Below are 17063 nucleotides of genomic sequence, written 5' to 3' on the forward strand. Positions count from 1 at the left end.
CAGAAGAACACAGAGATTTAACGAGGTTCGGCAAATATGCCTACGTCCTCGGGAGCAGAGCGGTGAGTTCCTTTCAATAATCAGAAAAGGGTTTACAGAATTCAGGGATATCTCCTGAGGTTACTAACATGCCTATTTATAATCCCAGTAGTAAACCTAGGCACAACATGTAATTACAACATTACTCATGTACCATACCGCGGGACTTTGCCCCGCAACGTAACTTCCCAATTTGGACAGATTCTTCCGCTCCGCCCCGCTCCGCTTCGTTTCAGCATCTGTCCCTATATGGTATATGAGCCATATCATAACAAATCTCCACCTTGGCGAATATCCAGCCCCTTAGGAGAAAAGATACCTGGGAGTTACACCTGCACCAATGTGGGTTGGGCCATCATGCTTCTGCTGCGCCCTCGCTGATCTCAACTCTCTAAATTCCAAGAGACACACCCCTTTAATTCCAAGATACGTCTCTTCATTCCAAGAGACTCCAAATTCTGGCATTATGAGTCATACCTAACAATTCTACACCTTGCGAATATACAGCCCTTAGGAGAAACATCTCCACCTTGCGAATATCCAGCCCCTTAGGAGAAATATCTCCACCTTGCGAACATCCTGCCCCTTAGGAAAAAATCTTCACCTTGCGAATATCTAGCCCCTTAGGAGAAAAATATCACGGAGGTGCTTATGCACAAATGTGGGTTGAAGCAATTTTCCTGTTCGCGCCAGTACCTCGGCTAAAATGCTGTCCGGTGAGCGAAACCCTTCGCGAAATACCTCCGCGAAACCACTGTTTGTGAATAATCATGTCTGCTCGCTCGCCAGCACCCTATCGAACTCCACCCGTCGCAACTCCTCCTGCAACGAATTTGCAAACTCCGCTGGTCGAACATCACCAAACTTATCTGTTTGCAAACGCTCCTGTTCGCGAACTCCACCTCGCATAATGCCGCGAAGGTTCATGAACTGTCGCTCCTCGAAGTCGCGACGCCGCCTCTACCACGAACTCCACGAAGCATAACTCGCCGAACTGCCGCAGCTCTTTATCCGAACTGCTTCGCATCTGTTCGTTCCCGCGAGCCCGTCTGCCTTGCGAACAATCCGCAAAATTTTATATTTTTTTGCGCTGTAGCCAAGATTTTCTTTCTCCAACCAAGGAAATTCAGAAAATACTTCCAAATTTTCTTCTCCGCACGATTCCTTGTTGAGCCAGAAATTGTACTTTAATTATGCCACAAATCTTTTTAAATAATCCCTTAATTAAGATTTCTTAATTAAGTTTACCTTAATGAAGTTTCCAAGAAAAAGAATTTTCTCTTAATTAAGTTTCCCAGAAAAGCAACAAAATCTTTCCAAAAAAAAAAAGAATTGAAATATTCTTTTAATTAAATATTTCATTTAATTAACTGAATTTCAAATCCTTTACTTTCTTAAGCCTCCAGCAAAAGAAATCTCACATCCGCAATCCAACAAAGAAAATTTTAATTAAGTTTCCTTAATTAAATATTTTCTTTAAATCAACTTAATTAAAAAACTACTTTCCTTTAATTAAGTAAAATTCAAAAATTTTCCTTTCTTCAGCGGAAAAAAAATTTATTGATTTCCTTCTTTTTTCTTATCTGCGGCCTTCAAAGGAAACCGATCGAACCAGAAAAGGAAACAAATGAGAAGATTCCTTCCAATTTCTCCAAGAGAACCTTCCTTTCACGAATGCGTCGAAACTTCATTTGCAAAACTTCCTTTCTTTTCAGATCCACACACAGAGGAAAGATTCCTTTCCTCCCTCTGCCCAGCCGCCTTCCGCAAGAACCTTGCCGTCGCCAATCGCGACATCTTGCAATTCACGAATTCTCCTGCTGTACCGAAGCCGCGAACTAGCGAACTCTCATGTTGTACCGCGAACTCGCGAACTCATCTTCTTCTACTGTTGTACCGAAACTTTTTCTTCCCTGCCCTCGAACCTCGCTCTGATACTAATTGTTGAGAAAATTAGGGCGAAGAAAAACAGTAATCGACACAAATCCAGAAGAACACAGAGATTTAACGAGGTTCGACAAAGATGCCTACATCCTCGGGAGCAGAGCAACGACCTCATTTTCAATATTCAGAAAAGAATACATAATACAAGATTCAACTCTCTCAAAGACCTAGGATTATAAACAGGTTTATTTATAATCCTAGAGTAAACTTTACAGTACAATATGTAATTCCCAAATTATCTCTGTACCGTATAGCCCCAACCCACATAACATAACTTCCCGATTTGGACAGATTCTTCCGCTCCGCTCCGCTTCGTTCCAGCATTTGTCCCTAGATGGTATATGAGCCATATCATAACAAATCTCCACCTTGGCAAATATCCAACCCCTTAGGAAAAAAGATACCTGGGAGTTACACCTGCACCAATGTGGGTTGGGCCATCATGCTTCTATTGCGCCTTCGTTGATCTCAACCTACTAAATTCCAAGAGACACACCCCTTTAATTCCAAGAGACGTCTCTTCATTCCAAGAAACTCCAAATTCTGATATTATGAGTCATACCTAACAAACTTTTAGCTAATAAAAGAGTATGAATGCATATATCTACTTTATAGATAACTACATTCAATAATTTATACTTTATCTTTATATGGTCACTGTTTGTATAGGTTAACCTTTGATCCATTTAATATTTAGAAGATATAAATCTTCTTAAATGTGACTCCAAAATGAGTTTAAATTGAGTAAAACAATAACAAACTATTTACGAACCATTTTGAACACAAGTTGAACATGAATAATAAAAAAACTCGAATGAGCCGAATACAAACACGCCTTCAACTCGCGTTAAGGATATTATAGCTATAAAAATTGCATCTTTATGTAGAGTATAATTTTTTAAGGGACATTAACATACATACCACTCAATTCCTATAAATTCACATGTCTAAAACCTACACTTTACTTTTTATATTTATACCGTCTAAATCTTTCATATCACATAAAAAATACGACCATTTTAATTTTTAAGAAGTCAAATACATGCCATTCATAGATAAGATGCATGTATGTAAAAATTAAAGCAAGCATTAGATATGTAATACAATGGGAATTAAAAGGTATGTATCTAAATCTTCCATTTTATAATCGTTTCTTTTCCTCTAAATGGATTCATTTTGCAAAGTCCCCCTTTGCAAATATTAAATGTTTAGAGATAAAAATAACATCAGTAGAAAATTACCAAATGGCCAATTCTGGCGACTCGCGAACATAATAGCATGCCCGACTCATCAACTCATAGTTCCTATAATGAATGTGACCAAGAGAAGAATTCAATGAAATCTATTCATACTTCCCATTACCAAACATCCTGTATATTCTAAGACAAATTGTGAGCGCATATGCAAAGCCACTCTGCTGCCCACTTTCCACATCTTCACTCAAAAATGTCTTCTGCACAAGTAAAAGGATGAGCAGAAATCACCAGTTTATACTCTACAAAATGCACAACACAAGTAATGAAACAAATGTATTGGTGGAATAATAATCAATAAAGAGAAAAATGTCGAAATGATCTCTTGACTCTTTACAGGGGGTTATTTTAATCTCAAGAGTTTCTAAAAGTATCAATTTTGTCCCAAATGAAGACTATGTTAGCTCTCATTGACATAATCTGAGGGCTAACTTGACACTTCTATAAACTCTGAGAGTAAAAGAACTTCATGTAAATAGTCAGTGGACTATTTTGACACTTTACTCGATGGGTGAGCATTTGAATCAAGAGAGTAAAGCCGGGCTATCATCAGTAACGATGCGAGACTGGTCGTGGGATCGCTGCGGCGAATGCTTTGTCATTTGCACATCCCGGCCAAAGTGCGTCCTTGCCTTTGCATATGAAGCTTCCCTTGCTGCAATTGTGCCGGTTATCACATATATAGTTAAGGTGCATGGTTACAAAAGTCAATAATTCCATAGTTCCGTTTGTTTGGTCTCTGAAAGTAGTAAACTTACAGGCAGCAATTTTCTGTGTTCTTAGAATGTTCTGCCTTCGCTTCCACCAGCAGACCAAGCAGACCAGAAATAAGAGGAAGGCGATCAAAGATCCGAGTGCTATGCCGACCTTAGCACCAATTGATAGATGAGGACCACATGTTGGAAGTCCGGGAATGTCACAGAGACCTGCATTCCCTGTAAAACTGCAACTTTCCTTAGGAAAACATGAGGATTATGAAGAAGAGAGGTCAATGGGTTATCAATTTAAGCGGATTAGTAGGTGTAGAGAATGCAAGCAACCTCGTGCACAATTTTAACTTATGGAGGCCATCGACATGCTTAAAGAGTTGAGAACATTTTAAAAACTGCCAACCTTAACAGTATGATTATGGAGTAATGTTTTAAAAGCTTTGTTTGACAAGTGAGCTCGGCAAGTTCCGCCACTAAAAAGCAATACAAAAAGGATGCCACATGATCAAGATGCATCAATTTTTATGCATAAAAAATAAACTCATATAAATCAATGTTAGAAGCCAAATGGCTCACATTTAATCACAATTCGGGTTTAAATTTGACTCAATGTTGACCCGATTCAAATATGTTTGACACGAGCTCTGCCCATTTATTAAATGGATCAAAATAATTAGCTCAAAATGACTCGACGCAAATTCACCTAACCCAAACGTGACTCATCTACCTGTTTATTATATGAATTAAGCATTTTTTTTGGTTCAACATGACCCAGATAACCTAAATATAACCCATTCAACAATGCCCAAATCTGCCTAAACCAAACCTGAAATAAACAAGCCAATTTTAAATTGATTTTGGGTTTATTTAGATCAATTCAAACCTGACCCAAATATTAATCGAACCTATAAGTTTGACCCAAACTCAATATAAATGATAATAGGGTCCACCCCAACACCGAATTTTTTAGTTGAGTGGGAGTCTGGTTGTTGAGTCAGGGAAATGTGGGCCATAAACCTTAAAAATTAGAGTTTGGGTAGTTTTAAATTTTTAATATATAACCATTACTTTCTTTCCCGCTCACTTCACTTAAAAGGCCATTTATTACAATTATCATTATAGTTATTTGTTTTTTCTCCCTCGACCTCAATTACTTCAGCACTTAGCATCATCTCAATCTTTCTCGTCATCTTCAATCTCTTCGTCTTAGTTAACCATTGTAAAGGATAGGATATTAATTAATTTTAAAATAATAACTATATTTATGATTCCAATTTTTGTTATTTAAAAATTGGGTGCATGTGTTAGTCCTATGATGTGTATTATAAGCTTGAGGTCGAGTAGTCCATTTTACACACACAAATAGATATATAGTATGACAGACGCATGTACCTGAATTTTAAGTAACAAAAATTAAAATTATCAATATAGTCATTATTTTAAATTTAATTAATATTCTATCTTTTACATTGATTAACAAAGAGGAAGAGATTGAAGATGACAAGAAAGATGCTAGGTGCTAACGTAATTGAGGCTGAGGGAGGAGAGAAAACAAATAGCTAAAATGATGATTCTAATAAAAGACCTCTCAAGTGAAGTGAGTGGGGAAGACTTTAATTTAATAAATTATGACCTTACACTAATGTTAAAATGAGAGTAAAGGAGACTTTATTCAATGATGTTTGTAGTCTCATATGACTTCTATAATATTTCAACATTTTATGATCTTATTTTGATGTTAATGTGTTAATTAATATTACATATTTTTTATTAATTTAATGGTTTAATTCAAAGACTTGCACCTCAACATCTTGAGGCTTATGTCTTACCTTATAGAAAGGAACTACATACTCGATCACACAATTTCGAACCTTGCTTTCAAAAAAATAATACCTCGTGTTTACACTTTATTTGGAGTGATTTTCTTCTTCATCCAAATGATACGTAGATTTAGTATTATAACACACTGAAAGAAATATGAGACGAGTTGCTTTAGTACCACTCTTTCATTATTGATCTAACTATTTAAAATAAAATAAATTGAAAATTCCTTATTGCTAAATTTATCTTTGACTTGCATCCATATCAGTAATGTATACAATCTAATTTAATGGAAGACTCCAAGATCCTCAACATTAAGGCCACTCTCTCCCTGGTTTCTGTGAGGCATCATTAGTGTTCGCCACTCAACCTTCTAAGCTTTACTAATCAGCCATGGTTATTCTATGAGTGGTCAAGGACATCGAATAATGATGGCTTGACTAGTGGCGTTTGTAGATGTATATTAATGCTTTTTTGCCTTGCCCCAATTATTAAATTAATCATCCTCCTGAACGTTGCTGGAAGAAATTCAATTGTCCTTCAACTACTCAGCATGCTTCCACAACTAGTCCCACCATACCACTCTTTAAGCTTCCCCGATCTACTATTATCTCTCAAAAAGACTAATTGTTTGCTATGACGAACTTAAACATCTCTCTTAATATCTCGTGATTTCTCTTTCTTTGGTCCACTGCAGTTGTCTCTATTAGTAGGTCCTTGTTCTAGATTCAAGTGTCTTTTATCTTCATGTAGGTAATCACCATTTATTTCAATCTATCCACATGAATTACCTACATCTATTATTTTTCTTCGTAGTTCCCTCGCTTCAATTTGAACCTCTCTCTCTCTCTCTCTCACTTATATAGATGTTTTACATGTCCTAAAATTTCTTGTAAGCCTATTATATATTTACTACCTCATACAGACTCATAATTGTGATATAAAACTTTATCTCTCATCATGTCTTTCAAGCTCTCAACTCAAGAGAGACAATTAGCGGAGGAGTAGAAGGTGAAGTCTATTACAAGGCAATGTATAGTCACTCCACCCACTATTCTATTATAACTCCATTAGAATAATAATGTAAACTAGGCAACACTCCTAACGAACAAATTTTCAAAGTTGGAATTTATTTCGTCATATTTATCCAAGTGTTTTGTTTTTGAGAAAAGTAAACACCATTGCTTATTCCTTCTTTATTTGCAACTACTTGAACTCTTCTTTTGAGGTGTTCTACAACACTATTGTGCATTCCTTCTTTATTGTACAACTTTCAAATGTTTACTCTGGATGATCTCAAACTTCCTCAAAATCAACAACTTGAATCAAATTATTTGATTCAATAGAGCAACCACCTATTGGTGAGCTCTTTGATCTATATATTTAACAATTGCCCTATGAAATAATAAAAGCCACCATATTACTCATCCCCTAGATCCTTGAACGTTGTTTAATCATTTATCATCTTTGCTTCGTGCATTTGCCTTATCTCTATCATTTTGTATTTATTCCTAGGACATATTTTAAATGCGGGCTCTGAAATTCTGACCTCTCCCAGGTTCTCTATATTTTGTTTGTTTATAGTGAGAGAATTGATGGTCAAATTTTCAGAAGGCAGATGAATAGTAGATAACACATTACTTAGAGATTTTGTCCTAATTTTGGGAGGACTTTTTGATTAAAGGTTCGAGGTTTCTTATAGGCACAAACCCCTATGTCAATTACCCCTCTCGATAAAGGAAGAGCACCTTCGATTAAGACTAGTCATTTAAAACTAAATACTGAGTATATAATAACAGTAGACATGCAATTTAAGTTGTAAAATTTATTACTTTGAGCTTAAAACGGAAGATGAGAGAGATGATGATGAACCCGATCAAGATCCCACGGTTCTATCCTTTTGGGTCATTGTTGTCTCTGATTTAATTAGTCCGATGAAGTAGTCGACCCACCCTGACTGAAAGATCTTAGTTAGCAACCATGAGTTGTGTCACCCAAGGAACCCTTACAAATCTAGGGTAGATATTTTTTTAAAATAAAAAATTTAAGTCGACTTTAGCTGACAGAAGGCTTTGTGTCAATCAATTGTACTATTATGGTTCACAACTCAAAGGATAGAAAGTGGTTGGAGAACATACAGGTTACGATCACAACCGTAATATAATTGTGTCATTTGACGGCAACCACCTAGTCATAGGGCTCTAATAATAACTGTTATTTTGTGGTGTCATTTGGTGTCAAAACCACACAAAAAAAAGACTCGGGCTACGTCCTTAATGAAGTGAAATTACTTTAAGTGTGAATATAATGATGCACTCGATGTAACATTAACTCTTTGTGAGCTGAAATTAATAAAAAATTTATCACCCTCGACAAACTGTTGCAGAAGATAAATATGAGTTTGCTTTAAGTTTTTAAGTGATTAATTTTACTTGAATATTTTGGTTAGTTATTTTAAAAACTTTGATTTTAGAAATTGACCCATATGGTTAAATTCACAATTAACACGGTCATCATCGAGGAAAGTCATTTGAAATTCATCAATTTTGATTTCTTTTAGAAATTAGTCCTACTAATTCTAGTTCTAATAAGAAGGATTGGACTAGGTGATTTGGATTTGCAAATTCATATATTTATGATTTAGACATTATTATTAAGTTTACTAAACTTGTCAACTCCAGTCTTTGTAAGGAGACTGATCAGAATAGTAGAGTGAAACTTATAATCCTATTCTATAGACAAAGCGACTTGATTGAATGAATTACGTGAGTAAACGTTTGCTCTTGACCCGCGCAACATTTTCAAACCTAATATGTAAGCATTCAATATATTGGTTGAGACACATGTGGGTGTTTAATTTCATATATTTGGTTATTTTAGACAACAATGCATGCCTTAAGGCAATTTATATGATTTTAAACCATAAATTAAATCAAAGATTGATTTAAATGAGATCTATAAAACTTGAAGATACATAAATTTACCTCATTTGAATATAAACATTGATACATATAGATGTTCACTTTAATCTTTTGACAACAACCTTTCTTTCGCTTAAAAGTTTGAATTTTGAATCTGATGGCGTAGAGACATATAAACTCTTTTTTGAGAATTAAAAAAATGACATTTATGTTTTAAGCTCAGCCCCAATTTATTATATTTTATATTTAATTCAATTTATCAGCCCTTAAGCTTCGACCCTCAATCAAGCTTAACCCCAATTTATTATGTTTCACATTCAAGTCAAGTTTAGCCCTCAATTTATATTTCCAAATAGATCACATAAAGATTCATTTACAACAAAACATTTTTATTTGATCATCTTCAAATATGATCAAATTTGAAGTTAAAAAAATCCAATACCATTAATTCGTGGGTTATTAAATTAATCACAATCATTTATATGTCCAATATAAATAATTTTATTATCTTGAAATGACTTGATTAATAATTTGAATGATTATTTTAACTTTTAATTAGCAATTCATGTTTTCATTTATTTCTTTTTATATCACTTCAAATTCCAAATAATTCATTTTTTAAGAACATTTGCAAGTTCAAATATTTCACATTTAAGTTATTTACAAATTCAAAGATTTTTAAGTCATTTACAAGTCCAGATCACCCTAAATTTTGGCAGCCTCCCGACATCAAACCAAGTTAAGGGGTACAAGAGAATGAAAACCTTCCTGTCTTAAAAGACTAACCGATCAGTGTTGTGAGACATTGCGATAGGGGAATAAAAACATAATATTTAACCTACGATCTTAAAAGACGCTATAGGCCTTCAATCATATATGCAAAAAGGGTTAAGTCATAAGCAAGCTTTTCCCGAGTGGTGCTTTACATTTCACAAATAGTACTTAATTCCCAAGGAAGGTACTCACTTTTCGCAAGACAGGTATTTTAAAAGCCCTGAGTTTATAAAAAGTTTCCAAATGAGTCTACAATTATGTCGAAAGTTCTTAATTCTGAATGACGGGTACTTGAATTTTCTCGAATGAATACCTTAAAAATTGCCCCATTGCCCCAATTTTATATCTTTTTGGGCAAAGCGATGATATTGACGACAGCAATCTGGCATTACTTTCATTAAGAAATTATATTATTTAATGGAATATCCCCACAGGATAGCCATATCTCAGTCTCCAGATTTCTCAGGAATATATGTAATGCCAAACTCGCTTGGCTGAACAGTATATTTCCCAATAAAAGTCCCGTTCCCTTTAGATGTCACTGCATGCACAAATCCTGTAGTCCCCATCAAAATGTTACTTGGCCCAGAAACTGGGCCGCGATATGTCCCCATAAAAACTTCTCAAAGGAAGTAAAATAGGCCAAATCATGATGTTAGAATTTCTACTGCGACTTACTTCATAAAGTTGTTCCGCCTCAATTTGAGTGCATCCTCCAAGAAACTGTGAAGCGTGACAATCTAACATTAACAGAACTAATTGAACTGGATCCATTAGCAAAACTGTTTAAATCATAGCAATAACCTACAAAAACTGTGTAAGGCAAACTGTAGATGCTTTCGTTCAACTTGGCATTAAAAATGGTTATCATAAAATCACCAGGTTCTAAAACAACAAAAGAAACCAATAAAATTCCATATTCCACCACTGGAACTGACAATCACGGTGTACTTAGAGCATCAAATGGATAGAAACATGGTACAAGGTTCTCAAATCGATCTTTCTGGTGTACTAAAATCGGAAATGGAAGAGGAGAACCACTTAAAAGTTTGATTGTCACCATAAACGTGTAAACAGAGCCTTCCGGCAATGGTGGGAGTAAACTCAATGATAAAAAAAAAATCCAAATTTGATTCAAGCAATAGAAACGAAATTGAAAGTCTCCGTTTCAGATCAGTTTGAATAAGATGTAGACAACGTAAAATAATCTTTTGTTTGCATATCCATTAAAGAGACATTATTTCCAAAAACATCTTTAGAATATATCAGAAAATAAGTTTTTGTACCAACAATAGAGTCATCGAAAAAAAATCAATCCAAGAAGGCAGACAAGCAGATGGGTACATTGGTCCAGCAGTAACACTAAAATAAAGTGATGAATCAGCGATTCCAGAAAAGTCTTCCACAACAAACACAGAAAAGTTCCCAACTTGGATGGCTGCAATAGAAATATTCAACAAGATAGGATCCCCGTGAATATTAAAGTGAAGACAGCAGAAATATATGAACTATTTCCTTTCTTCCCACCCACAGAAACTGAAAATTGTGCTGAGGTTACCATTTAAAGAATTGTTCGAAAGCTGAATCTTAATAGTTGCCGAATCACCAGCTTGATAAGTGGTTTTAACATCCAGTCAACTGACAGCAAAGCAAGGATTAGGAATTTTAACTCCTAAACCTCTCTGAGATGTAGTGTAATACAACATAACTTTATCAAATGTCTCATTGTGCCTCAATTTCTGCTTAACTTCCGGATCTATTAAACCCTTTGCAATGCTTCTCCTAGGAGCGGAGAGAAGGGAGATTGGACTTTCAAAGGTGCTCTTCTTCGAACACTGCCATACCATCATTGCCTTCAAAGTTAGTTTGCCGCTGTCTGTTAAAATTTCAGATAGGAAGAACGGTGGAAAGTCGAGACTGTCTGCTTCAGTTTTGAAGGAGGTCATCGCATGCTGTGATCCCTTCGTTGCATTCCTCTCTTGCCCTAGTGGTGACTGTATTGCCCAAACAGGGAAAAATGATGAAATTTTAAGTAGTGTAGTGGAGAGAGAAAATGGGGAGTTCGAAATGGCGAACCCGTGAAGAGAAGGATTCCTTCATGAGTTATCCTGGAAAAGGGAGCGAGCAACTTATAGAAAACCTAGAGAGGGAGTAGTTACGGGTTTTAATTTTATTTATTTTTAATATTTTTTTTAACAGTCAACATTAAAGTGCCACATATTCCTCTACAGAAATATACTATGAATGTTGATATGAGTGCTTTACTCATTTATCATACATGGTAATTGATAGTTTCCCCTTGTAAAGATTAAATCAATTATATGTTCATGGGTGATAACAATCAAATTATATCCCAATACTTTGATTGATCGAAACAAAACTCAGTTAGTTCCCAAAGGGTTTACACAAATCTATGAGATAGACAATTTTGACACTTCTATGGTTGCCAAACTTGACCACATATGAATTCTCCAATCGGACATCAATAAAAGATGGCATATGCTACAACTACATGAGAGTAACGCATTTCTCTATAATTATATGAATTAGAAATTTGTACTCCTAGATATGTTGCTTGAAGGGAGAATCATGCGTGTAGACTCTGAAAGACTACTTATGGACTTAAATAAAGCTTATGGGTATGGTTTTAAAAATGGCCTTCACAATAGCTCTACATATCACCCTACCATTGTCAGGAATGCACCATCAAGCTCAATCATGTTGACTGTGTGTGTGTTGATCATATCTTATTAAGAGAGATCAAAAGAGAAACTTCAAGATAGAGCTATTTGCAAAGAAATTTTCTCACTAAAGAACTAGGGCAACCAAAATATTTTGAAAAGGTTGTTGCCTATAAGGAGTATCTATCTTATAAAAAATATACTATCGATTTTCTTGAAGAAATCGATCTTCTAGCCTGCAAATCTATGAATACCTCAATGAAGATACAACCGCTTAGTATAATGAGAACTCCTCAATCATGTCTAGAAATCGAAGGTTAACTGGAAATTGTTTAATAAGCTTGCTACCCGGGTTAACAATTCATTCATCATTGAAGTTTTAGTCAGTACAAGTAAATTTCAAAGCAAAATCACATATCCTAAAGTATATAAAAAGTCTCCTAAAAAGATCTAAGGCAAAGAACTTGAATGTAAAACCATCTCAAATGTTGAATATGTCAGCTCAATTGAAGAAAGAAAGTCAACCTCTAGAAATTGTATCTTTGTAAGAGCACCAGAAAAAAAGTATGAAATAAATTATTATGGTATGATTCAGTATTGAGAACGAATAAAGAGCTACGGCCCATGCTATATATGAAATCTATGAGTAAATAATCTTCTTAGAGAATTTGATTTTCCAGTTACACTACCTATGATTTCTTCCTATGAAAATCTTGTAAAAATCTACGTTGCCAACAACACCCTATTCCATGAGAAAATCAAATATATTGAGGTAAATTATCATTTCATTTAAGATACCGTGCTTTCAAAGAAGTTTATCACTTTTCAAATCTCTAATTTAATACAAGTAGCTGGTATTTTTATTAGAGCTCCGATTCTTCCACGTTTTTCTCATTTATATAACAAAATGGAACTAACTGATATATACATGCTTCTATGTGTGAGGGAGGGTTAGCAAAGGATAATATTAAAATAGGAAATTCTCTATATTTGGAGAGTGGACTATATCATTTGGATTTACACTAAAACATAATATTAATTCCATTATCATAACAAAGGGGATCAATAATGAATAAGATACAAAATTTATCCTCTAAATTTACTGGTACTATAAAAGCAAGGACTTGCTATTCTATCTATATAAAACTAGGTACTATAGAATGGAAAAGTGAATTCGGAAAGATTCCCCTTCAGTGCATTGCTGATTGTAGCATACAAAACAAAATAGGTCGGATTGATCAGTGCGCATATGAAAAAAACGCAAAAGGAGTTCCTGAGAACTTCCCCATTATAAGGTATGGGGAGAAATTATATTTGCAACTAGAGAATATTTCAACAATAAAGATTCACAGCCTCTTATGGCACAAGAGGTTGCCTCAATAGTAAGTTAATATTTAGAAAAGGAATAAAGTATAAAAATAGTCCTCCGTTATTTACATGTGATCATTTTAGTCACATAGCTTATAAAATATCAAATTAGTTCCAAAATTTTTTAATGGGGGCTGAAATAGGCCTTCTTGTGGACTATTTCAACCCATATTAGAAGAGCCTATGAACTAATTGACACTTTTATAGATTTTAGGATAAAATGGGCCCCCTGCAAAGACTGAGGGGATCATTTTGACACTTTTCTCTTTAGAAAAGTGTCATAAAATTGTGATTCTCTTGAGAGGTCCTTCAGGATTGTGAAGGTGAAGATCATTTGTGAAGATTCAAAATCTCAAGAACAATGGGCACAAGACCAAGTACCCTTTACTAAAGTTATTGGATCGATTGTGTAAACTATTGCTTTTCTACTAGTTGTATCTGTTGTTTCTTAAGCCTTCGGGCATTACGTCCAGTTTAGACTCATGCCAGAGTTTCTCTCAATCACAAGTTTTGTCGACAAGAGGATAACTTACTTGAAGCTGGCTCCATGGAGAGGCCTTCCCCCAAGGGTGGCTGGAACTCTTCCTGATAGCAAGTTTCCGTTGAGATTCCTACAAGCAAAATCAATATATTTACAACTTCTAATTGCCTCAGCATATCTATGATCCAATGAAAAAGAGAATGACGGGAAAAAGTTATCTTACAGTATCCGCAATAATTTCAGCCGGCCAAGGCTTTCAGGAATTGAACCATTTAACTGGTTGTATGAAAGGTCCCTACAAAAAAATTTAAAAGTAAAAAAATCAATAAAACTCTAGTGAATTATAGTGCCCGCGTGTAGTTGGGACAAGACTGGGTTAACAATTTTATTCATTCAGTTATTTTAAAGGATTCATCCTAACAATTTAAATACAGCCAAATAGCTCACGAAATAAGAGAACCAAGAGTAGGTATGCCTCTTCTGCAAATATGAAGAAATGGAAACAATAAAAACACTCAGCCCCGTGCTTAGTTTCTTCAAATCTAAATATGAATTCCAATTCAATAAATCATATAACAATTATTTACAACATCATATCATTCAACCCTTTCTTTAAATTTTCATGCTTTCGCAGGATGGATCTATCATTGATACACTTTACAAAACGCTTGCCATTTAGCAGACTGTTCAGTTACTTCTTGACTGATAATTTCATTTTAAATTCTCCAAAATTTCCTCAATTGCTTTACTGAGCCTTCTTCTAGTTTGAAAAAAATTATCATAAGTATTTTTATAAAGGATCAAATGAAATCAGAACGTGCAAAGTTTCTTGGAAAAAATATCAACCAGCTGTTTTTCAATGGCAAATATGAGTGATGAACTTCTTTGATAGAACAACATCCTTGATAAAAACACAATCAACTTTGAAATTTTAAGTTAGTTCATAAAAGAGTGGATTGCTAGTAATATAGATGATAGCTTGATAATCAAAGTTTAACATTATAGGTTATGTAGCAAAAGAATCAAATTCCTCAAAAAATACTTGTATAGATATTATTCACAAATGGAGTGAGACATGGCCCTATATCCTACTTCAACACCATACCTAGTCACAACAAATTGTTTCATACGGACTATGAATTACAAAATTTCCACCAACAAAGATAATATATCGAGAACTTGACTTCCTATCTTCAACGAATGTAACATAATTAGCATGTTTATATGCTTCAACTCTTACATGACCATTTTTATGAACTAATCATTTCCCAAGAGATTTATTAATATATTTAAAATTTTTAGGATAGCCACTCAATGGTTCTTATTTGAATTTTGCATATGAAGAATAAATACACCTAAAAAAAGAATATATCACATCTTGTGACAATCATTTAAATAAATTTATTGACCAAGTGATCCTAGCGAGAAACATCTAAAAGATTTCCTTATTCACAAAAGTTCGTAGAACATCCATGGGTGAGTCAGCAAGCCTACACCTAAAAGGCATATTTCTTCAACAAGGTTTGTAGCATATTTTCTTTGAGAGAAAAGGAGATCCCTACTTTAACATAAGTCAAAGCTACAAAATACTTAGGATGCCACAAATCTTTGGTTACAAACATTTTTTTTTTTGGAAAATAACGTTTTATTTCAACAATGCCTAAAGTTTCACATTATGTGATTTCTGATTTGTGTTCTAGGGTTAGAGAGAGCTTTGAAGGGATTTTCCTCCTATGCTTGTAAGTGTTTTAAGCTTGTTCTAAGTCAATCTAGGGGTGTGAGTTGTGTTGTTTTGTAAGTGTTGTTGTGTAAAGAGTTGCAGGAGAAGAGCAAGGGCTTGGGTGGAGCATTCTCAAGGTAAATTGAGGGAGAGAGATAAGTATATTTGTGATTTGGAATTGTAGTTTTTCGAAACAAATTTGTATGTTGAATCCCCTTGTTTCAATGCACTCTGGTGTTGTTTTATCCATGCTTTCTGAATAAATTTCCTTGTTTTTACTTGTGGTGATGTAGTAGATGTGTAGGAATGTGGATAGCATGCTGAAATAGTTTTTATTCTATAATTGTGATGATTTCCTTTTGCACAAAGTTTAATTTTCAACATGGTCAATTGATATGTTAAAATACGTTGTAAACCTGTAAGGACTCAGAAGAGCTACGATATGAACAATTAGGAAAATAATATTGAACTATAGGGTATGAATCAAAGTACACTATAGAGAGATACAGATAAATAGAAAGATAAACTTCATTGGATTTTAAGTGGGACTTAAGAAATTAAGGTCACTTTAACCAAGCTTCTTTACAAGCTCGGAAGAGGGTAAAGAATATATATGCATCTATTTGTCACAAAACTTTACATTTTTTCCGCATTTCTTCCACATTTACACTATATTGTTATCACTGTAAGGAAAAGAAACCTAAGCACTTGACAAAACCAATTCACATAGCGCAGTTAAAAATTTTGTAGGTGTAACTTTAGATAATTGCAGTAGGTTTGTTAGCAAAACTTAAGTATTTCAAAATTCCAAATTAAGAAGACTTGTACATTTTCCTACTTTGGCTTTCCATTGTTTCCTGTGAGATCAACATTCAAGACTCTTTAGAGCCTTATATTACGAAAAACGATACGTATACTTGCGTTAGCAACCACAGTATTTAGGATAAAATCTGAATATTAAAAATCTAAAAGAGTAACTTGGACAGTTTAAGTTTTTCAACACTGTATCAAGAGATTGAATTATTGTGTTAGTTGTTGGGGTGCTATCAAGCATAATCACACGCATCACACATCAATTCAAAAGGCAAAGTCCAATGAGGTGCTACAATCACAAGTGCGGTGACTAATTTAGATCTTAGTGTCTCAAATGCTGTCAGACGAGCTCATCAAAATCAAAAAGCACATCATTTTTCAATAAATGACATAAGCGCTTGGTGATCTTAAAAAAGACTTTTATGTACCGACAATGGAACCTGAGGAACCTGACATGCCCAAAAAAGCTCCTAATCCCTTTGGCAGACGTGGGTGGTGAAATTTTTTCAATCACCTGAATATTGGCTGGATCCACCTC

The 17063-nt window shown here is 34.6% G+C and overlaps 1 protein-coding gene across 2 annotated transcripts in view; it reads right to left on the reverse strand.

Moving 5' to 3' along the window:
- Positions 1-3156: 3156 nt before the first annotated feature.
- LOC110020277 (putative leucine-rich repeat receptor-like serine/threonine-protein kinase At2g14440) overlaps positions 3157-17063 on the reverse strand; it is a 45158-nt gene continuing 31251 nt past the window's right edge. Inside the window, exons 6-9 of one of the 2 annotated variants that reach the window (XM_020718323.1) lie at positions 14216-14287; positions 14045-14122; positions 3995-4179; positions 3157-3891 (exon numbers count right to left, since the gene is read on the reverse strand). In XM_020718323.1, coding sequence (XP_020573982.1) covers positions 3761-3891; positions 3995-4179; positions 14045-14122; positions 14216-14287 — 466 coding nt within the window. In that variant the 3' untranslated portion in view covers positions 3157-3760. Of the gene's footprint in view, positions 3892-3994; positions 4180-14044; positions 14123-14215; positions 14288-17063 lie in introns of those variants that run through there. The other variant, XM_020718324.1, reaches the window with a different exon arrangement.

This window comes from Phalaenopsis equestris, unplaced genomic scaffold (genome assembly GCF_001263595.1).
Source record: "Phalaenopsis equestris unplaced genomic scaffold, ASM126359v1 Scaffold000094, whole genome shotgun sequence".
Classification (NCBI taxonomy): Eukaryota; Viridiplantae; Streptophyta; class Magnoliopsida; order Asparagales; family Orchidaceae; genus Phalaenopsis; species Phalaenopsis equestris.